This window comes from Acartia tonsa, chromosome 3 (genome assembly GCF_053477335.1).
Source record: "Acartia tonsa isolate MP-2025a chromosome 3, ASM5347733v1, whole genome shotgun sequence".
Lineage (NCBI taxonomy): Eukaryota > Metazoa > Arthropoda > Copepoda > Calanoida > Acartiidae > Acartia > Acartia tonsa.
The window spans coordinates 15,099,571-15,123,731 of NC_137262.1; the positions used below are offsets into that span (position 1 = coordinate 15,099,571).

The 24,161-nt window shown below is 31.6% G+C and overlaps 1 protein-coding gene across 4 annotated transcripts; it reads left to right on the plus strand.

Moving 5' to 3' along the window:
* The first annotated feature begins 2,397 nt into the window (after window positions 1-2,397).
* LOC145313423 (serine protease inhibitor 3/4-like) lies at window positions 2,398-24,082 on the plus strand. Of its 4 annotated transcripts, none has more exons than XM_080152832.1 (13): window positions 2,398-2,665; window positions 5,841-5,925; window positions 14,675-14,726; window positions 16,450-16,477; window positions 16,655-16,744; window positions 17,544-17,738; window positions 18,358-18,423; window positions 19,229-19,281; window positions 20,751-20,886; window positions 21,816-21,905; window positions 22,571-22,697; window positions 23,287-23,381; window positions 23,961-24,082. In XM_080152832.1, exons 2-13 carry the CDS (start codon window positions 5,889-5,891, stop codon window positions 24,051-24,053), a joined length of 1,062 nt encoding a protein of 353 aa, XP_080008958.1. In that variant the 5' UTR covers window positions 2,398-2,665; window positions 5,841-5,888; the 3' UTR covers window positions 24,054-24,082. The 4 variants fall into 4 exon arrangements, with proteins under 4 accessions (XP_080008958.1, XP_080008957.1, XP_080008959.1 ...); XM_080152831.1 differs by lacking the exon at window positions 23,961-24,082 and adding an exon at window positions 23,775-23,882; XM_080152833.1 differs by lacking the exons at window positions 2,398-2,665; window positions 23,961-24,082 and adding an exon at window positions 23,775-23,882 and having other exon boundaries at window positions 5,853-5,929.
* Window positions 24,083-24,161: the final 79 nt, after the last annotated feature.

Consider the following 24,161-nt stretch of genomic DNA (forward strand, 5'->3'; position numbering starts at 1 on the left):
TACTAAAATGTGTCATAATAAGATTAGGCTTTTGCTGATATTCTTAGAATCTTTTCGAAATGTAATTTGCTAGGTTGTAAGATTAGTATATGTAGAAATATAGCTTCTCTTAAACCAGTGCATGTATGTTCGGCCAATGCGTCTGGACATCACGAGAATTTAATTCTGGACCGTATATTTGAATTGCATCCCAATTTTACATGTCCTTCTCTCCTAGCTTCTGTAAACTAAAAGTTATTGCACTTGATATTGCTGTGATTCAAATCAGATGGGTATCCACAAACCCAGCAAAATTAAGGAGGTTGCAAAAACCAAATCAGCCTTCACCCCCCCCCCCCTCTACACTCCCCTTGACAAGGTAAAGGGCCTAGACGCCCCTACTACACCCCTCTAAAACAACCAAAAGAATTGTGTCAAATAAAAAAGTTCACCTCAATTAATTTTAATTTGGATGTCAGATTTCTCAAGTGCGCTTCTCGCACCTCCTGCAAAACCTTGTGCCCACCACATTTTTTAATTGTCAATTAATTTTAAATCTTATTTTGTGTTTTAGGTTTTTTTTTGTATTTTTTACATTCAGGCTTCCTTTTACCCGTCTGTATATATTTAGAATCAAATAATGTATAGGATTATAATTATGTGTTTCTGTCTGAAGCATAGTGTATCCTTTTCTTTTTATGATAATAATGAAGTAAGGAACACTTGGCAATGAAATTACATATCCAACACTTGTAAGTATATATAGCTGCATATTAAATTATTTTCAATCAGCCGCTATAAGTTTTTCATTTGCATTTTCTTACTATTATACTTTCAGCTGTAGCTAGCGCTCACTCTTACTTCGAGAGAGGCTTGGCGCCGCCTCCAGTGAATGTATTTGCCGAAAATGCTGAAAAAACGGCTGCAAAGTTTCCTGCGGTTTGACGAAACCTTAACCAAAAAAATAGGCAGCTGCGATTGACTTTTCGGCTTTCAGTAGATTGTCTATAAAATATAAGGACTTGGCTTTCTATTGTCCAAAATTTTGTGGGCGGCTGCCTTTGCGGCTGTAGCTTTTACATTAAGGATAAAAGAATGATCAGAAGTTTATGGCTATGAATTATAAAGGTACTAGCGGTTTCGCCCCTAGCCTCTAGGGGCTTTGCCCCAAGAGGTGATCAAAATAAATGAATTTGGCGAAATTCGTAAAAGGACCAAGGAAATCTTCAGCAGAAACAAGGATGACAACATCCATAAAAGCGAAGCTCTGAAACGGTAGGACAAACGGACATTAACACTTGTGTAATGTCAGAACTGAATAATCAGAATGCGAATGTATAAGAGTCAAAGCAAAATTGTAAGTAAATTTGTTGAAAAACTGCTTGATACAGGATAATGATTATGGACATACTTACATTTTTAGGACTTGATTATAGAGTTACATCGCTTATAATATTATACTTTGTTGTCCCAGGAATCAATATACCAAAAATCAGACCAATCGGATAATTAGGTCACATACAAATTTGTTGTTAAAAATGTAAAAAAATCAACATGTTTAAAATGGACGTACGGACATTCTGGTAATGATTATAGAGTTGCTACGGTTTCTAACTCGTACCTAACTATTACAGGAATCACCATGCAAAATTTTAAATCGATAGGACAATTCTAACATGCCTAAATTAACGAAAAAAAAACTATTTAAAAAAGTAAAAAAATCAACGTGTTTAAAATGGACGTACGGACATTTTGGTAATGATTATAGAGTTGCTACGCTTTCTAAATCGTACCTAACTACTAAAGGAATCACCATGCAAAATTTGAAATCGATAGGACAATTCTAACATGTCTAAATTAACGAAAAAAGCTATCCGTTACGGACGGACGGACGGACCGACCCTAATTATAGAAAAGCTTCGCTTTTAAAAAAGGACCAAGGAAATCTTCAGCAAAAAAAAAGGACCAAGGAAATCTTCAGCAGAAAAAAACGTGGGGGATTTTTTTGTTTTTGGGGGGGGTTGGGGGTGTCACACCCCCCAAGAAAATAGCCTAAAACCACCACAGGACCAGTAGGTATATTCCCGGAAGAGTAAAATCCGATCGGTTCAGTGGTTACTAAGATCTTAAGGGACGGACAGACAGACAGACAGACGGGCGGACAGACATCATTCTACTTTGTATTATAGAATGTAAATGGTATGTACTTCACATTTAAAATACAACCTACAAATATTCCAGTTATAAAAAAGAAATGGGAATCCCGCATATTTATATACTCACATAAAATAAAAAAAATAATATCCATATCATTTAATTGGAATGCTAGCTTGTATTTTTGCCTAGCATTTAAATTACGTTTTGTTTCTTCTTTAAAGAGTTAAACGTTTTCTAATTCAGCCAGAAAAATATATTCAATTAATTGTAAAGTGTCTAACTTAGTACACGTACCTTATCTACGTACGTAAACAAACTGACACACAGACATACAATCATTTATTTAACACCTTTATACCCTGAATACATTACTCAATTATTGTTACAGCTTTTATACGTGATATGTTGAAAATATCCTAATGTGAATTATTTATATTTTATTTTTGAGTATTTAGTGATTTGTGAATGAACAAATATTATTGATTTCAAGGTGAAATCTTAATCAATCTTACACAGAAGATAGGCCAAGGTAAAAATTTTAATTTTATATCGAATATTAATTAATTGTATATGTACATATGAACCGCTTCGGCCCTAACTAGGGAAATTGTAGAGATAAAACTAGCAAAAAACCTGCCCAGGATCATAAAACTTCTCTGACAGCAAATGAATAATTATAAACTAATTATCATTATTAAATAGATTTTTTAAAAACTATAATAAGCCCGGATTTCGAAGATTTTAAAGTGAAAAAAAGGGGGGAGGCGGATGTGCCACTTTTTGAAACCAAAACTAAAAGTCAAAGGAACTCAACTAAAAAAAGAGTTACAGGTCTGAGATTTTGCATGGCAGTTGCTTAATAGGGGTACAATATGGAACTGTGAAGAAACGGCGGCGCAACCGCCGAAAACCGCCGAGAAAAGGCAAAAAAAATTCGGCGGGAAACGGCGGTTTTCGGCAGTTGCGCCGCCGTTTCTTCACAGTTCCATATTGTACCCCTATAAAGCAACTGCCATGCAAAATCTCACACCTGTAACTCTTTTTTTAGATGAGTTCCTTTGTTGACTTTTAGTTTTGGTTTCAAAAAGTGGCACATCCGCCTCCCCCCTTTGTATTTTAAGTTTAATTATATAATTGTTATTAAGAGATAAGATAGAAATATATCCATTTATTAACCTAATTTGAAATATATAATCAATCTTAAAATGGCAAAGACAGTGAAATATTTATTACTGGCGGCTACGCCCCTAGAGGCATCTATTTTAAATGCTAAATTTTTAATAGCTGCAAGGGTGTACAGTAGGATATACAATAAGTTGAAAGGAATTTTAATGTTAGGGGGAGATTTGAAAACTGCATCAAATTTTAAGGATTTTTTTTATAAAATTCGTTTTTGTATAATTCTTTATCTAAAAGCGGAAATACAATTCAAGTTAATTAATTTTGACATCTGTGATTGGTGGATTGACAACTATCTGCGCTCTGATTGGAGAAGCTTAAGTGTCGTACATTATTCACCCAATCAGAGCGCAGGTAGTTTCTAATCCACCTATCCTATTGGTCAAAATTAATTAACTTAAAATGTATTTCCGCTTATAGATAAAGAATTATACAAAAAACGAATTTTATAAAAAAAATCCTTAAAATTTGATGCAGATTTCAAATCTCCCCCTAACATTAAAATTCCTTCCAACTTATATATCCTAGTGTACAGTGCTTTTTAGACAGACTAAGGGAAAATCCACTATTAATTTTCCTATCCCAACACCCAACTTTTAAACCCCTTGGACATTTTTTAGGAAATTCTTCATCCCTCTTGATTGATGGTAAAAATGGGTAATGGGAAAAGGAATGGGGCTAATTTTGCTGGATAACCTGATCAAAAATATGCTAATTTTGACTACCCTCACCCGGCTTGCAACTCAAATTTAAATTTCTGACTTTGCCTAAAATATACGTGTCAAAACACCAAAATGATATGGGATGAATTTTCACTACGATGGCACATAATTGATTTATTTTAGCGCGAAATTTGATAAGTTGTGACATCCACCCTCCCACATATCCTCCCTTCCTCCATATGACTGTGCGCACCTCTAAATTATTGAAAATATATTTTGTTGTGCTACTTTGCAAAAAAAAGGTTCACACAATAGAGATAATCTAGAGACATATTGTCTGTATCAGCCAATAGCAAAATGTCCCTGTTTACGTTTGACGAAAAATGGGATGAGATGGAATATCTAGATATAGTATATCTATTGTTGACACCAATTATGAAAATGTGTGAAAGTAATTGTGATATTGAACTAGATATAAATGTATTTATCTGCAGAGATCTGAAGGGATAAGACAACGACCGATAAATTGATGAACATCACCAATATTGATACACAAAATTACCTCTTCTATAGATTAAAATTATTGGTTGCAACGTTTGGATACTTAACTAAATGAATCAACCAATCAAAATTCTAAAGTTGCTAAACCAACGAATAAGAAAACGTTGTCTTAAACTTTGGGGACTATTGTAATAAACTGCCCAATGTCCCAGAGAGAGAGGGTAAATTGGGCTGTTTAGTGTTTATTACACTAGTCCTCAAAGTTTTGTAATAAAGTTTTCTTATTCCTTGGCTCAACAACTTTGGGGAATTTTATTGAATTTTGATTGGTTGTTTCATTAAGTCGAGTGTCTACACGTTCCAACCACTGATTTTAATCTACAGAATAGGTAATTTTGTGTACCATTTGGGGATTTACATCAATTTATCTGCTGTTGTCTTATCCCTTTAGATCCCTGGTATTTATCTGTAAGACAATTGTTCAAACAAATTATCTCTTGCCAATAATGAATAAATAATGCACAGTTGCATAGATAAATTGATTTGTAAATAAGTCGTAAATAAGAAATTCTTGGATTAAAAATTTCATTGAATCTCGAATAATTCTCTTTAATTATTTTTTCTCTTTATTTTCTCATCAAAACAATGTTATTATTCAAAAGAGGATTAAAAGTTCATTAAATCTGTAAAACCAAAAGTAGATCATCAAAAAACATACCTTTACAATTTTTTGCAGAGATTTTATTATTCTGTTGATTTCTATCAGAAAAAATAGGTAAAATGACAAGAATACATTGCCCTGCTGGAAATTAAAACAAGAAAATGTTTGTCTATTACAGCTGATTTTTAAACATCTGCAGCATAGATCTCTTTGTGTCATTGAAAGTGGCTTTTAATTGTTTGACACTACTTTAATGATGCTACTCAATTTCTTGGTTAATCAAATGGACAACTTACCTTAATTTTAAAATGACTTTGCTTCTAAGATATTGACATACAGAGTGAGTTGAAAAGAAGAATTTTTGGTACGAATGATAAAGAGCAAATATTTACACATATGTACAATATACCAGGGCTCGGCAGCCGCGCATCAGCCGCGACGAAGCATATTTAAACCAGTTTGATTGCTTTGAATTTTATTTTTGAAAAGTGGAACTGTCATATTTGGGTCAGGTTTAGCATTTTAGCTGATTTTTAAAAAGTCTATTTCCTTGAGGCTTACAGACGCCTGACGCACGGGTGCCGAGCCCTGCTAAATATACTAAACATACACAGAGGTGCGATCTCTTATCAGTTTACAAATATATTTCAAGCCATAATCAATATTATTTCTCTCTACATTATATCATCATTTTTATTTAGACTTCACTAGTGAGTGGATTTAAACAACAAGAATATATCTTCTTCATAATGGGGAAGCTCAGTAATAAGATAAATCTGATCAGTGGTAAGTAAGTAATTTATTGTTTATCAAATTTGCGAATTTTCTAAGCTGTTTTAAATTTTTGATTCTTGTTTAAGTGTTAATTATTGCAGTTACATAAATTAATTCATTTGAAAACATGGATTATATAGTTTTGAATTAAATCATGTGCGTGAAATGTTGTTAAAAGCATAATGCATACAAATAATATTCCAAGAAAAATTAAACATGGAATTTTTATGCTTGCTTACCTTGCAAATTTAAGTTTTTTTCACGTAAGGAAAATAAGGAAATAATAGGAACTTACGGAGATAAAAAGTATTTCATTTTTTTGACTGTTTTCGTGGTAGATTAAAGTTTGTGCTATTTTAAACGTATTAAATGTAACTGCAGATATTTCTGCAAAATATAATGATTGATCAAAATTATAAGGAAACTACACAATTTTTCGCTCTGATAATAATTCTAGAGCGAAACTACCCTTTAAGTCTAACATGTTAAGATTACTCTAATTGATTATCTTATATTTTAAAAACAATACCTAGTTTGAAAGAGTAAAAGAAAAATATAAGGAACGGAGTAAAAAAAAGATCAATGAAAATATTGTAAGCTATACAGTTTATCAAATCATGTAGCAAATACATAATAAAGCTTTTTTGAGTAAATTATGTAAAAAAATTTCAATCGTATAAATAAACAAAGGTTTTGCAAAAAATACCTTTTTAACTTTGACAAAAAGTGGGGTCAGATGGACCATCTAAATGTATATTACATTCATTTTGAGGATAAAAAATTAAATTAAAAGGTAATTTGACTCCGCTACACAGATTCTGTTTGTGAGCATCTCTGAGCGTCGGGTTTTCTATCATACAAAACGATTTTTTACAAAATCATAACAACTTATTGTGAAACTATTATACATCCAACTTTGCTGCAGGAAAAAATTTATCAATTTTAACAGTTTACACTTTTTGATTTATTGGCCTCAATCTTAGCATCTAGGAACTTACTTTTGATAGCCTAAAACCATCCCAGGAGCTATGTGAAGCTTCCAAGAAATTTAGATTTCTATCAGTTCAAGTCTTAGCAAGATTTTTTTTGTGGGAGGGTATATTTTTTTCAGAGGGCTTCGCCCTTGGATTGGTTAAGGGTTCACCCCCTTTATTTAGATTTTAATCTTAAAAGAAAGGTTAATCCCCCAAGAAAATAGCTAAAAAACCTTTGTATGATACTTTCCTTTAAAAGTTTAGTCCAATGTGAGCCTCATCAGGTCTGACAGACATCCTTCTAATTTATACTAGAAATTGGATAACAGAGGTAAATTCTTTAAAAAAATTTTGGCTCACTGCCTCACTAAAATCAGTGAGGCTCGCTAAAAATTTAGAGGGGATAATTTTGCCTCACTATCTTAGTGAGGCAGTGAGCCCAAAAAGTTTTTAAGAATTCACCTCAGGTATGTTATGCACTGCAAATTTTAAAAGAAAAAAAGTTGACCCTCAAAATTTCACCTTAAAGTGATACTTTTCTAATAGTTTATAGTCCACTGGGTCGTAAGCAGTAAGAATTAAAATCTATTAAGTCCCTTCTAACGAGATATTGGCAACTTTTTGCACACATTTTCGCAAACGGCAATTATTTCTTTTATTTGAAGTTTTTGTTAATAACATTTTCATAAAAGTTTTCAGTAATAATCATTTAAAATCCATTGTTGAGAAGAAATAACTGAAAAAAATGTGTTTCCATGCAAAATAAGCTTAAAATCTAATGATTTTAAATATTTGCGATTTAATGGTAAAAAAGAATATTTTTTGCTTTTTGATAGCCTGAATATGTTTAATTTCGTTTTTTATTTAATCTATTCTTTGAAAAGACATGCATATTCTTTCAGATTTGAAAAAAATTAGAAAAATTAAAAATCGGAATTAATCAAAATTAATCTATAGCCTTTAAAAAATACTTTTAATATTTTGAACCTATATAATCAATAAAATCAATGGAAAATAAAATAGTTTTATAAAATAAACTTCTGGAAAAGATTTAAGATAACTTCATAAAAGTAGCATTAAAGTAGGATATTTTACTTGTCTTTTTTAAAAATGCAAATTAAACATAGTTAACGACTATTTAATTATCAAGAATGGTAATAAAATATTTCAATAACCACTTAAACCTTTTTGTGGCTATGTTATTTACTTAAACAGAAATTCTATTTTGTCAGAATTATAAAAATAATGAAGTATTTTCCAAAAAGCTTGCAAAAAAAACGTAATTTTATCAAACTTACTCACAGTTTATAGCAGATATTGTTGTAAAATATTAATTATCAAAATAAAATCTTCAATTTACAACGTTTAAAACACCTGAAAGTAAATTCTAAGCAAAATTAGATTTATCCCCTAGAATTAGAGTAGCTGCGCTACTTAAAAAAACATCTAGTATTCAAACCAATCAGCTGATCAAATTGCTATAGACATAATTTGTTGGGTTGTTATTATCTGAAACATTTATTTTCTTTTTAATTTTAAAATGATGCTTGACATACTTAAAACAAGCGGCTACGCCCCCAGCGCTCATTAGGGACACTAGAATTTGATCCCCTCCATTTTTAAATTTAAGTTTTACAAAAAAACCAAGGACTATATCTGCTCAGTGGATAGCGAGTTCCTTTGTTACAGACAGTATACATACATCTCATTATTTCCATATAAGGACTATCGGCTACGTACCCTTAAAGTCTCTAGGGGCACTTGGGGATAGGGAGGGGAGGGGGGGGGGGCTGGAGAGTCCTAACTATACCTAAGATGATTGTTTTTCAAAATTTTTAGAGGGTTATTTTTTGTTCAGGAGCAATTTTTATATGGTGGAGGCACCCTTCCCAAAATAGTTATAAACATTGTCAGGACATATAAAAAGCTTTAATGTAAAGAAAAACCATATCTGTCTAGCAGTTAGCGAGATTCTTTGAGACAAATAGATAAATAGTTATCATGATACTTTTATATAAGGATAAAAAAATCAAAGACGTTCAAGCTTTATTTTGGGATTCAAATAAAAAAAAAAGAGTTATGCGACAGGTTTGTGGGTAAAATGATACTCGGAGTGTCAAAATGCTGTTTCAAACTAACTTGAAATTTTTACATTGTGGGATCAGAACTGTGGTGCAATTTCACCCATTTTGTAACAACTACAAGGACGTCCAAGGGGAGGGGGTAAAGGGGTGATTATTCCCCCCCCCATATAAAATTTACCTCCCCAAACAGTTTTTTTAATTGGGGGGTGAATATCCCCCCCAAAAAAATAATCCTAAAAAAAATTTAGAGAGCTTCATGTGCATTTTTATGTCCACTATCAAGATTTTTTACCACAGCCCAAATTCAAAATACTTTATGGTTCCACTAATAAATTTTGAGATTTCTAATATAAAATAATAATAAAGATAAACATCTTCTGAAAAAATTGTTTTTCTAACTTTAAAGATAAAAAAAGGCAGCTGTTTGAAATATTTAAATAAAAAGAACCTAAAAACAAATGTTGTTAAATAAAAGGGTTAAGTAAATTATACGATATGATATTTAGTCAAATTTCAAACAAATATTTTTTCATTAATTCATTTATAAAAATCAATATTATAAATATGAACTCACAAAGAGACGTTGTATATTATCATAATATATTTAGTCTGCTTTGTAAAACAAAACACACATTTTTCTTTTTTTAATGCAGGGATGATTTTGGAACAAAAAAAACATAAAAAATAAATTATTTTTAATTTAATTTGATATTATCGTACAATGTTTTTTTATATACATAATTTAAGAAATATATTAATAATATAATAACCTGTCATAAAGACGACATATAAAAACATCATCCTGATAAGGAAATTAAAATATATCTTCAAAATTTTCAAATTCATTTTATATTCAAGAAGGAACGAGAAGGATTTGAATTTCAACATTAACTTGTTATTTTGGTTGTATATTTATCATATCTCTTTACAGTTTATTGGTAAAGTTTGGTAATACTTTATTTCGAGTCTATGCCATTGTGTATGTATATAGCAAACAGAATGACATTTGATACGTTTGTCATTTCATAGAAATATTTACTAAAATCTTTTTAAAAGCATAGCTTTTCTGTAATTAAAATATGTACATCATGAATGATTAATCTATACATGTTAGTATTGTCAGATTGATTTCAAACTTTGGAAGATGATTCCTGTAACTGTAGGTACAATGTAGAAAGCATAACAATTTAATTGTTACCATCAATCAAAAACATGTTGATATTTAACCTTTTTTTAGAAAATAATTTATGTACTATCCTATCCATCTGATTTTTGGAGTACTGATTCCTATTACAAGAATGTACAATGTAATAAACAAAGCATCTGTTTAAATCAAGTCAATATAATTATGTCCTTAAACAGTCTTCTCGATTTAAGTAGTTTTGCAACAAATTTACTTCTAATTTTTATAGACTTATACATTTATGGTCTGCATTTTTAGTTCTGACACTCTACAAGTGTTAATGTTCGTTTATCAAATCATTAAAGTGCTTCGCTTTTATGGCTATTGTCATTTTCGTTCGATTTTAAAAAAATACAACTGTTTACAATTCTGGATTTTTCTAGCCTTCAAAATGAATAGGTATTTCTTATCTTTTTTGTTAGTCACAATAAAAGAGAAAATATATACTCAGTTGAAAATTTGATTTTGTGTACAATGGAGGGAAGTAAATGTAGGTAAATATGTTATTTTTGTGGTTATATTTATCCTTGTTCAGTTAGGTTTCATGTATTGAGTGTTCTTAAAGTTGAATTCTTAGCTTAGTAGAAATGCTTTTGGATATTTAGTAAACTTTTTGTGAATTTAAGAAACCTTTTATGTGAACTTAGTCATGATATATCTAATTCTACAACGCAGCGCCGTTGCATTTTTTTAAAGCAAAACTTTTCTAAAATTAGGATCGGTCGGTCCATCCGTATCGGTTGGCTTCCGTCCGTAACTGTTAGCTCTTTTCGTTAATTTAATCGTGTTAGAATTGTCCTATCGATTTCAAACTTGGCATGGTGATTCCTGTAATAGTTAGGTACGATTTAAAAAGCGTAGCAACTTTATAATCCTTACCAGAATGTCTGCATTACAACAAGGTATAATGTTTTAAGCGGAGCATCTCTGTAATCAAGTCCTACAAAAGTTAGTATGTCCTTAAACAGCATCCTGTATTTAAAGGGCGAATATAGGTTGAATATAATATGGGCTCAAAAAAAACGTGCAATTCCATAGATTATAAGTAACTTTAAGATATTGACATATCCAAATGTATAAGTCTGTTATAGCTTAAAACCTGAACATTCTCAGGATAAATTTATGTAATAAGTGTGGTTCCCTAAGAACTCCAAACACCCTAGCATCACACAAGGCTTCGGTTTAAGGTTGAATTAAAAAGCTTTCGTTAAATGATAGTCGTAATAAAAGTGGAAACCAGTTATCAATTTATTTTTTTGTATTGTGGATTGTTTCTTCCTTGACAATATTCCCCAACAAAGTGTAAAGTATATGAATTTTATTTAAAAAAAAAACCTTTACAGGAGAAATTTTATTTCATGTAAGTATGAAAATTATATGGTAATTGTTATAATTAATTTAAAGAGGACAAAAATAATAGGTGAATAGTGTTTTTTTTCTTATATTTTTTTCTGGAGAAAATCTGGCGATCGGTGCGTTTGTGTGTGTGTGTTGAAAAATGCGTACTAGGGTAATTATATCATCAAGAAATAATCATTGATCTTTATACAGAAAAAAAAACTTTAAAACGTATTATTTACCCTAGTAATTACTCCGGACGCAAATTGACGCAAATTATTTTATGCTTTTTAAAAAATCAATAAAATAGTATATAATATAAAAAAAATAAACACTTTAATTATCAATTAAGATGCATGCCAATGTAATAATCAATTAAACTTAAGAAAACTAGTCAAAAAAAGTCTTGTAAAGGGGTAAAATAAACGATTTTGTTGACTTTCTCATTTATCATATGTTGAAGTAAAAGCAAAAATTGCAAAATCTACTTAAGGATTTTTTTGATTTTTTAAATTTAACATAGATATTTTAAAAGTATGTAATGGCACCTTTCATATAAGCTCATATCATATTGAAACTATATTCGCCCTTTAAGCAGTTTTGCAGCAACAAATTCACTGACATTTTAATTTATACATAATGCATTCTGCTTATTCAATTCTGACACTCTACAAACGTTACCATTCGTTTTGTCAAACTGTCTGATTTTGGAGCTTCGCCTTTGTGGATGTTTTCATCGTTGTTTCATCAGAAAACAGCGGTGGTAGTGGTAGAAATGGTAATACGTAGGGCTTTCATCTTCCCACAACTCTGCAGTTAAACAACAACAATACTCCAGTCAAACAACAACAATACTGTGTGCGCTAGCTAACTCTCTGTAATTCAATAAGTGTATTCGTTACAGTGTTGCGTGTGACATAACATACGTTTCTTAAAGAAATTATCAAAAGAATTATATATTATAGAATCAAATATATTACAAAGGTAATATTTTTTTCGTATTTAGACGCTATAAAATAAAGTGTTTCTTTACGTATTGATGTCAGTGAAAGAGTTTCATATTGGTGTTTTTGAAACCTTTTTAGAAATTATCTGAAGAAGTTTATTATTTAATTAATGTAATATATTAATAGGTATTATTTTGCAAAAATTTCGCACTTTTTGTACAGAATTTTGTTAAATAACCACATTATACTTTATTTATACTTAGCAACTTTTTAGCTGGACATCCTGCATTATTAATAATGTCTAACAAATCACGTCAGACACAATTGCGCATGTTATTGAAAGGTTTAGTATCATAGACACTAGGTTCCATCATGAAAAATTTAAGAAATGCAAATTTAAGTAAATATTCTTTTTATAGTAAGGTGTAATCTCTTTTGAATATTTTAACAGATTTCAAAACTTTAATTCAACGAAAATATTATCCTGTCTAGCTTACTTGATTTCTTTTTCAAATTATTTATCAGGATAGGTTTCCCTACCCCTGGAGTCCACGTATTTTTTACCACCGCCATAATTTTCATGCAGTGATAAGCCGTTATACATTACTTAGGATTATTTGTTCAACTTATGGAGGAGTAAGCAGGGATAAGGCAATAGATATTATATTAAGGGGATGGTTTTCAATGGAACCATCTCATAATCAATGCGCAAATGGCACTTAGAATCCGAATTTCGTTATGAAACTTGGCATGTGTAATCCTTGGTAGGTCTATTTTTCCTTAATTGAACAAAAAGTTGGAAAGGTAACAGCTGGCAGCTCAGCCGTTTGGCCGTTTTCGGCTATTTTCTCATAGAAATATCGCACGCCCTATCTACACATCATACTCTTGGCCTCTCCCAGCCGCTTAGAAAAAGAAAATTAAGAAATGGTAATTGGTATTTTTGTAATTAACAGTCCAATGACTACTCCCTCCCTGGGAGTAAATAATAAAGAAAAGCCACAATTATGTGTTATCTTACTTTTATGCTTCATGTGTGACTAATTTTTTGTTAGTGTATGTGAAAATGTTACTCAGAAGCGATTAGCAAAATTTGTAAAAAGTGAGTTTTTTTCTTCAAGTTTGTTTTGTTAATCAAAATTAAGACTGTAAGACTCCATGAATGAGCTAATATTGTCAAGGATGAAGTCTATTTTCTTCTCGTTTTCAAGAAAATGTAATCCATGTGCTATTATATCAATTACTGTCCTGTTCAGGCAAAATTACTGTGATAGTAAATGCTTAGAAGCAAAATGTGCCAAATTTTTCTTCTATTTTTTCACATTTATCAATGAGTAAAACTATAACCATTTCTTAATATAATTTTCATTCTCATACACATACAAAAAGAGAAATTTCTAGAAAAGGATAGAAATTTTATTTATTATTTGAAATATTTTTATTATTGAACAAATAAAAATTACAAGTTGTCAAAAAAACATTTAAAAATAAAATTTTTGATGATGACATTTAATAAAATTATAAATAACAAATTTAGAAAGCCGCACCTTTTCTGCTGTGTAAATTTTGTCTGCCAGGCTTTTTTAGTTTTCTCTCTATGTAAACAAACATTAAATTTCCATGGAGTTAGTAAATGTGAAAAACGCCCAGGCCTATTAATCACCTTTTTTATTGTCTTGTTATAGGATTTTTCAGAATCATGTTATTATATATAGTATGCAGTGAAGCTTATTCAAAAGTGATTTTTTTTACTAAGAATAATTATTTTGGATAAACTGACAAAGTGTGTTATGTAGCAGATGTTTATTTGTATTAAAGAAAAAGATTGATAATTAGATTAATAACAAAAAACCAAATGATTAGCCTGTCTCTGGTTGTTTGTAGATATTTAGAATTTCAATCACTTTGTTATTCATTCTGTTCCTATGAGGAAACAGACATACTGACATGCACTACATAGTTCAAGATTAGCTGCTCTAATATTATTTATGACTAGGTGAAATTATCTTTTTTTAAATTTGTAATCAAGCACCAACATTATACTTTTTCAAGTATTATACTTTTATGAATGTTGTTTTCCTTGTTTAAAATATCAAGTAGAAATTGCAAATCATAGCAATCTATACAAAATAAATACACATGTTCAAAAGGTAAAGTTTGAAAAATGTATATTTTTAATTCAGATAGCTGGAAAAATATTCTGGCAAACTTTTTTTTATTTCATTTCCTTTTCAGACGGATTTCAGGCTGTACCTACCTCTGATAAGCCAACTATCACTCCTGCCAGGTAAAACAAATATAACAGAAAGAAAATGCTGATCTTGAGTAAGAGAATGGAGGTTCTAAGCAGCTTTAACCAACCCGAAATCACTATGTATCTTTTCGAATTAATTCAGTTTTTGGATTCACCTACACCTGGGTTCTAATTTGGGAATGGCAAAGTGTAGAGTAAATTATTACCACAAATGAATGCCTGGATAAACAGTTAAAATTTAAGGGAATTTTAAGAAGAAATTATGACAATTTGGTTCAGCTACTAATGATTTGTCTTGTCCTTTTATTGCAATTGACATTGTATTGTTTTAGAGGAAATACAGACGAAGAACTGTCATTATTTGAATGGTCCCTTGGACATTTTTGTCATTTTTTGTTGCATTTAAAATTAAATAATTTTCTATGGGGTTAGTTCATGCACAATGATGGGTGGAAGTGTGTCTGTAAATTGGTGCATTTTAGTCGTTTTTCATACGGATTTAAAAGTTTGTTACAATTCAAATTTATAGGTCTATCTGTTTATGTACAATGTGTTTCAGAAAAAAATGCGTTTTCTAGTTTTGGGAATCAACCAGAAGGAGCATGAAAAAAAATAATTATAGGTCCATATTCTCTGTAAAAATGCACATCACATATACTTAAGGTGGTTTTCGATATCTCTAAAAATGTGGCTGTACTGATAGGTACATGTAGGTTAAAAATGCCTGATCCTAAATCTGTGACAACAATGAGATTCAATTAACTAATTTTTTAGCAGCATAAAGGCTGAAAAGTTCAATATTAAAGTAATAAAAGGTTAAATCAATGTCCGCATTTGAGATTTTTTACATATTTTCTTTTTTTGGCTATATGCACAGAGCTTTTTGGGTTCCTCGGAATTTAGTTTTTTTCTATTTCTCTATTGCAAAGGCATTTTTTTAAAAAAATCTCTTTTAATTCCATGCGCATTGATAAATAAAACAAGTCACTTTTTAATTCATTTCAATATCCTAAAAAATAAGCAAGCTATCTTAGTTTGAAAATGTCGTTAAAAGTGCTTCTACTTATATCATATAAGGTTAATATGTCACAAATGTCCAATCAAAAGGGATTAAGAGATTAAAAGGGGAGGGATAGGAGGAACAGTTATGAGAGCATAATTGAATGATCATGATTAAATCGTAATTAAAGCAAAAATAAAATTGGTTATTTATTATTTAAAAAAGCAATATTGAATTAGATTTTAAATGTAATTATTAGAATATTTGGTTAAGCATGCTATAATGTCGTTTTCAAGTAAAAAGAAGAATTTAATTGAATGCTATAGCCCTAAATTCTACAAGAATAAAGCAACACACATACATTTTGAATTCTTTAAGCTCTAAAAAGCGCTATTGTTTTAAGAGATATTAAAAAACACCTTTTGTAAAATTGATCCATATTTTTATAGAGATTAAGAATATATATTTATTTCTTTCATACTCCTACTGGTTGTTTTCCAAACCGGAAAACGCAGTTTTATTTGAAACACCTTGTACATAAAGATTCAGTCATTCATTTAAAGTCATACGTTTTCATCAGACTAATCTTGTTTCTTTCAATATTTCTTTTTCCATTAAAATATTGCTAACAATGTGTTTATTTTATATTTTAGCTTTTATTATTTTCACTGGATAATCAATCAAAATCAATCATATTTTATAAACTTTAAAAGCTTGCAGAATAAACTTTAATAACAAAGATTTTTTTCTTTATAGGAACTTGAAGCGGGCTAAAAGGTTCAAGGTAAGAAATATTGCGTTTTAGATTAGGATTTAAAATGAACGAACATTAAAACTATTTTCGAAAAAAAAACTTAATTATGTAGTATTATACAATTTAGAAAAGAAAGATGGAAGTTAAAATTGGTTATTCAAGCAAACATGTTTTGTGAATTTTTTCTAAAATTTTCTTTTATTTTAGGTTTTAAAAATAAGTTTAATGATTTTGATGAGCGGAGCCCTAATTACAACATTAGCAGTTATATTTTCAAGTAAAGGAGCAGCATTAGAGGTTAGTTGTATATAATATTCAAGATGTGTAGCATCTCTAAAATTAACTTTTGGATCTACTGCAGTTCACGGTAAAATATTGCTGGTAACGAATATTGCTAAAAATCTATGAATTTTAAAGGCTACTAGCTGCCAAACGGCTGAACGTACAGATCAAGCCCGCACACTGTTTTAAGCGGCATAAGGAGGCCTACAAATAATCTGGAATAGCCATAAATCAATAATGCATAATTATCTCGCAGTCCAGAGAAATGCGCGAAAAAGGCCTATTTTACGCGTTTTTTCTTCAGTGAAGCCTTCCCTGTGTATCATTGGATCTTGGCTATTCCAGATTATTTTTAGGCCTTCTTATGCCGCTTAAAATGGTGTGCGGGTATGATCTGTACGTTCAGCCGTTTGGCAGCTAGCAGCCTTTAAAATTCATAGATTTTCAGCAATATTCGTTACCAGCACTATTTTACCGTGAACTGCAATAGATCTTAACTTTTTACCTCACTACTCACTACTCCTTTAGAGGCCTCGGGGGGCACTTGTGGTCAGGGGGGACGGTTAGTCGAACCCCCAATTTCAATTTTGGTTTTAAAAAGAAAAAGGTTTTTATTCCATAGGCAATTTCTCTTGGAAGGTTGGTGGAACCCTAACCCAAAATAGTTTTAAACCTTTTCAGAACCTATGAGATACACTGTTAAGGTGAACCATATCGGTTCACATAGACAGACAGATAGACACTGATCCTGTTACTGTAGTATAAAGATTTCTTTGAACTGTTTATTTTGAAGTAAACATTTGCATTTTTTCAGGACACAGATATAGTCATAGACAAAGACTTTTCACCTCCAGTAGAAGAAGAACACAGACATTTTTCACCAGAATCATTAGAGGCCAGAAATTTGTTATCAGGAGACGACAGTATGACGTCACAGGAGGATGATTCATTCAACTTTATGAATCTGGCCAAGGCCAGTGCCGAGATTGGCATGAAGCTCTACAAAGAGGTAAGGTTTTCAGTCAAAGATTAACACAAAAAGCTAACTAATTAGTAAATACTGCATAAATTGCTTTGTATTTCTGTTTTTTTTCTTGATATATCAAAGTTTTTCTATTATTTCTGTGTATATCTTGTTATAGATGTTATTATCTTTGTTAAATTCTTCTTTCTTTCTTTTATCATTTCCTGTGATATCACATAAGGTGGTAGTTTCATCTGCATTATTTACTGATTTACCAACCTAGAATTGGCAAAATAAGTATGCACCTTTTATATGACGATATTTTAGGAAGGGTGGAGATTTGTAGAAAGTTAGGATTGTACCTATCAAACAACTTGAATCATGCGTTCCCTCGTCCATGCTCCTCATTCATTTGAAAGTGCCATGAATTAGGTTGGCTTAATATGGAATACTTGCCAAAACTCTGGGCCAGGGTGATGTAATAATTGAGTAGCTTCCACAAGAATTGCGGGTCAGCTTGTAATGTAACATAGAATTCACTCAGCTGAGCGCGAAGCTTACCAATATAGGATTGGTTAAAGGACTCTCACTTCTAGTCTCCGTATGCATCTGAGTCCTAACTTCAGAGAATCAGGGCTATAAAAAAAACAATAACATATTTTAGGAAAAGCAGAAGAAAGAAGGAAATCTTTTGTTTTCTCCATTCAGCATTCAATCTGCTTTGGGAATGGTAAGTTTTTAGAAGCTCTTTATAGTGCCTATAAAAAATGACGTCATAAAATACGAATGACAAATGATAAGCCAATTCACAGACTAAATTACCAATGGCAGGCCAGTATACATTTTAATTGACCAATGGTAAGCCAGTATGATGCCATTTTTTTTACAGGCAATACAAAAGGATTTAGATTTTTAGTAGCGAAGCTATTCTATAATTCACTTTGTTTTTTTTACCGTCCGTCAGTCCGTAGTGTACGGGGGAGATGTGTCTCGAGCAAACAATTAACTTGGTCCGTCGGTCTGCCGGTTATGCTACGAGACACGTATATTTTTAAGAAAGATTTCGTGACTATCTATAAATAATCTAAACTGTTACTTTTATTTCATATGACCACTGAATATCTGCCTTATGTCCATGGAAATACAAAACCCACATTAGTCTTTTTAAATTACAGCCTTCAATTAAATTAATTAAGAGAGATGAAATAAATCACATTAAAATCCTTATACTAAAGTAACAGGATGTTTGTCTGTCTCTTTGTTTGTCTGTGTGTACCGAGGGATCTCGCTAACCGCTGAATCAATCGGGTTCTCCTTAACAGGGTAGATTCTCATATGTCCCGGGAAGGTTTTTACCTATTTTGGGGGAGAATACCACCACCCTCCCAAGAGAATTTTTTTTACGTTCTCGATTTTAAAAGAGAGTTCAACGCAAACATATTTAAAAAAACAAACATTTAAAGTGCCACTAGAGGCCTCTAGGGGCGTAGCCGCTAGTAAACAAATATTTGAATACATTCATTTGTTCTTGTTAGGTTGCTATGGGCAGTAAGAGCTCTACAATGGACCAGCTTATGGATTTTGTTGGGTAAGAATAGTTATTTATCGCATCGTATTATAGACAGCATTCTGCGAATATGAAATGAAAATTTATAAGTACAATTATAAGAAAATATATTAGTTTTGTTATCCACAATAGGCCAAAGGCCCGGGATAACAAAACTGGTATTCTTTTTATGACTTTTATTAAACATTCGTGGAAAATTTCCTGTAAGACGATGCTATATAGTTTTTCAGTATGTCTGAGAACCGGTTCTAATCCAGCAGATCAATTTCGAAGCCGTACTGGAAAATATTTTTGGTTATTTTCAAGCTTTATTACATTTTTGGTCGGTCCATCTGAACTGATATCTTTGATATTTCATTTAGCAACGTAAGAAACGTCTTATTATTTTTATAACTTTAAATGATGATTCCTGGGTTAGTAAGGTACGATTTAGAAAGTCCATTGGCTCTATAATATTTGACAGAAGCAACCTGTTTGAAATTGTCAAAATTAAGAGAAAAAGTGATATATTATTATATTGACGTATGAGGGGATGTACGGACAGACCGGAATACGAGTATAGAGTAGCTTCGACGCAATAATATATCAATAATCTAACACAGGTATTTCATAAAAAAATACAAGATTTATTATACATTTAACTGGTCAGAATAGGCAAATCAATAGGATGTTTATTTATTAAATATAGTTTAATATTATATCAATGAAAAGCTTTGGCGTCTCGTTTCTGTATAGGACAGAAACCACGTGCACAAGGGATAAGGAGTTAAGACTGTCGACAACCTAGTCATATAGGTATACAGTCTACCGAATGCAAGCTAGTGGTGAGATGTTCACACAAAGGCCTACATAAATCAACTAACTCCTGGATACAGCAGGATGGGACATGGTGGCGGTTATCAGTGTAGGTCTGGCTCGGTTGGAGAAGTAGAGGAATGTGGACAGGGATAGAAATGTATAAACTTGAATGAAGAAGGCACCATGCCACAATATGTAATTGTACATACATAAATCTATAATTAAAAGTTTATGAAAGAGTTTATTGAACTTAAAAATAACATTTGCTTATTTGAATAATTGAATACAAACATTACGCTTAAGATTTCACCTTGTTTATAATTTATTTAAGGTCCCGCCATTAGCATCTAGGAGTTCTATATTCGAACGAAAAAAAAGATTAACATAAAGTAATAGAGAACTCGGTCTTTCAGTTATTACGAGATCTTATTGAACAATTTGAAAATTTACTACTTTATACCTGGACTAGCTGTGCCTCCTGCATCTAGGAAGCTTGAGGGGGTTGAAACTAGCCTAAAACCAACTCATGACTTAGTTTTGAATAAAAACCTAAAACTATCCTGAGGACTAAGTAAAGCCTCCTTAAAATGAAAAACTCAATCTGTTAAGAGGTCATACGAGTTCTAAACGGACAAATAAACAAACCTCCCTCATTTACATAAAGGCTAGCTCATATAAAATGATTGTTTCAGTGGAAAGAAGGCCCAAGAGGAGCTGCGCTACATCCAAAACCTGCATGAGTTGAAGACCCAGCTTGGAAGAGCCCTGCAGACAATTCAGTCAAGTGCCAACTACACAATTGAGACTGCTAACTCTCTCTTCGTTCAGGTAAAAAAAATGAACTTTTTATTTCTTATTCTGCAGATCTTTTATCACCTGAAATTGTCAGTGATTAAATTGCAGAATATTTTTCTTGTAAAGTAAAGAATGTGTTTCTCATATCAGGGATCTATAGGGATAAGACGATGGTCGATAAACTCATTTTTAACTCCAATAATGATACAGAAAATTACCCTTTCTGAAGATTACAATTAGGGGTTGAAACTTAATGAACCAACTAATCAAATTTAATAAAAGTCTCCAAAGTTGTTAAGCCAACAAATAGGAAAACGTATACATAATTCTTTGGAGACTAGTATAGTAAACAGCTCAATGTTTCCTCCCCCTCATATACTTTAACCATTTACAACAAAGAAACAAAATTGCACAGATAGGGGTAACACCAAACTGTAATTTGTTCTCCTAACTCGTACAGCCACGTGCACTGGTTAGCTTAAAATTCTTTGGAAAAAAGGCTAGATCAGGATTGGATTGTACAATGTAACATACCCCTGACTTTCTTTAAATTTGTTATCTACCATAAAAGTAATTTTGTTTATCAGAAGGGGGGGGGGGGGGGGTAATATTTTTGTTTCCATAGTCATATTACTGTATCCCTGCAAAATTGTAATTAAACATGAAGATATTTTCTTGTATTCATTCGACTCTGGTGGATAGGAACCGGTTCTCATCCATACGAAAAAACTATGTTTAGCATCGTATTATATCCCGCTTTCTACAAATATAAAAATGTACTTGTACAATCATAGGATTAAAATCAGTTTTTTTATCCCGTGCCTTCGGCACCTCGGCGCTAAAAGAACGGGTTTTAATCTTAAAATTGTACATTCTATATCCGCGGAAAGTTGATTATAATACGATGCGAGAAATAACTATTTTTTCAAAAAAATAAGTTTACTTATGTATTTATATTTTAGGAGGATTATGAGTTGCTGAATACTTTAGTTACAGACCTCAAGGATAATTTCGGAGCAAATATTAGCATCACTGACTACACTAAACCAGAGGTAAAGATGATTTTTATTTAACAAATAATTTTTTCCCCTAAAATTTTTTATTTATAAGATTGAGGACGATATTTTCTGTTATTAGCAAAACTCTTTGAATAATGAGCAACACAATTTAATCAAATTAAAGAAACACATTTCTAGCCATTGCTGGGTGTTTTATCCCTGCAGGCTTGCTTAACCTTTACTCAACCTAAACTAACCTAGAATAATATTAAAATAAAAATATGTTTTTTTCTTTAAAAAGTTGGTTTGTGGTCAAACCAGTATTACACTATTAGAACAAAATTGGGATATAGTCCCTGTCGTGACAACGCCTCTGAAGGGGCGTTTCGTCGTATTTTACAGTAGCTTCTGATATTTTTTTTGTTTAGGTTAGGTTAAGTTAGGTCAGGTGATTGTCACGCAGGGTTAGGCAATTGGCCCCGCTGGAGCTCTCAATAGGATTAAAGCTACTGTGAAAATAAGAGGCGTTGTCACGAAAAGGACTATATCCCAAAATTGATATATATCACAAAATACACTACTAAAAAAGGGTAAATGAAAAACTGATTAGCACTTACAAAGAAGAGTGAAATTAATTTATGTTTATATTTGATGTTAGATTGGTATTTTCGGAATTTTCAGACATATTATTTGATGTTTTTTGAGTGACTTAATTTAAGGCTGCAGCTGAGCTGATCAACACATTTGTGGCAGAGAAAACCCACGAGAAGATCAAGAATTTGATCAATGCTAATTCTCTGAATGATAACACCAAGATGGTTCTTGTCAATGCTCTTTATTTCAAAGGTTATAATTTTACTTTTACGTTCAGCTTTAGCATAAATTGTATCCTTGAGGTTAATGGGATGGATTTTGTTATCCCCTAACCACGTCATGCGAAAGATTTTCATCAAAGTAGTGGGACTTTTTCGGCTGAAGCTATAGAAGAGATAGTTATAGTTCACATTACAAGTCGTCCAATTTTAGGATTGGTTGTCTGTTTGCAGATATTGTTAATCACACCTATAACATATCCATAATCCTTGAATGACAATGAAAGCCATAAAATTTTAGAATTTAACACTCTAAGATGATCGTCCTATAATATTAAGTAGTTATTTTTTTTTGTCCGTAGCGATGGATCTCGCTAACCACATAACTGATACGGTTCTCCTTCACAGTGTAGCTTCTCATAGGCCCTGAGAAGGTTCATAGCTTTTTTTGAGGGAGGGGGACTAAACCTCCCCAGCAAAAAGTCCCCCACACATTTTTTTAAAATTTTCTTTTTGAAACTGAAATAAAAATGGGGTGGGGGTCGATGTAAAGCCCCTATCACCTCAAATACACCTAGAGGCCTCTAGGGGAGTATCCGCTAGTATTATTATATTTTGTTTAGGAATGTGGAAAGAATATTTTGACAAGCAACAGACCACCAAGCAAACTTTCCATCTGACAGCTGATAAATCTGTTGAAACTGATTTCATGTACCAGGTATAATTGTTATTATTACTTTTTGTATTTTCTATTTGGAGAAAAAATGTAAGATGTGATAAACTATTTTAGTTTTAGCTTGTTACTTTAACTCCACTCCACATCCTTCCAAGAGATCTAAAGGGATAAGACAATGGCCGATAAATTGTTGTACATCCCAAATCATGATACAATAAAATTAATCCTTCTGTATATTAAAATTATTGGTTGAAAAGTTGGAACACTACTTGTATAAAAACAACCAATCAAAATCCAATAAAAGGGCTCAAAGTTTTAAAGGTGAAAATAAAGAGTGTAATTTTAAGTCCAACATAAGTCCCCTCACATCAAGATAAACTCAAACTGTCTACTCAGAGAACCCTTACCCAATGACTCCCTCATATATTTATTTAGAAAGAAGATATGAAAGTTGGAAGATATAAGGAGAGAACTATTGTTGCACTGCCCTACTCTGGGGATAGATTTGTCATGTATCTATTTATTTAGAAAGAAGATATGAAAGTTGGAAGATATAAGGAGAGAACTATTGTTGCACTGCCCTACTCTGGGGATAGATTTGTAATATATCTATTTATTTAGAAAGAAGATATGAAAGTTGGAAGATATAAGGAGAGAACAATTGTTGCTCTGCCCTACTCTGGGGATAGATTTGTCATGTATCTATTTATTTAGAAAGAAGATATGAAAGTTGGAAGATATAAGGAGAGAACAATTGTTGCTCTGCCCTACTCTGGGGATAGATTAGTAATATATCTATTTATTTAGAAAGAAGATATGAAA

What these genes read in the sequence shown, in the direction of transcription:
- LOC145313423 (XM_080152832.1), top strand. Translation starts at nt 5,889, where the DNA reads ATGGGGAAGCTCAGTAATAAGATAAATCTGATCAGTG. An exon ending in TAAGATAAATCTGATCAGTG is followed by an intron (nt 5,926 to 14,674) that starts GTAAGTAAGTAA and finishes TTTCCTTTTCAG; the next exon opens with ACGGATTTCAGGCTGTACCT. An exon ending in CCAACTATCACTCCTGCCAG is followed by an intron (nt 14,727 to 16,449) that starts GTAAAACAAATA and finishes TTTTCTTTATAG; the next exon opens with GAACTTGAAGCGGGCTAAAA.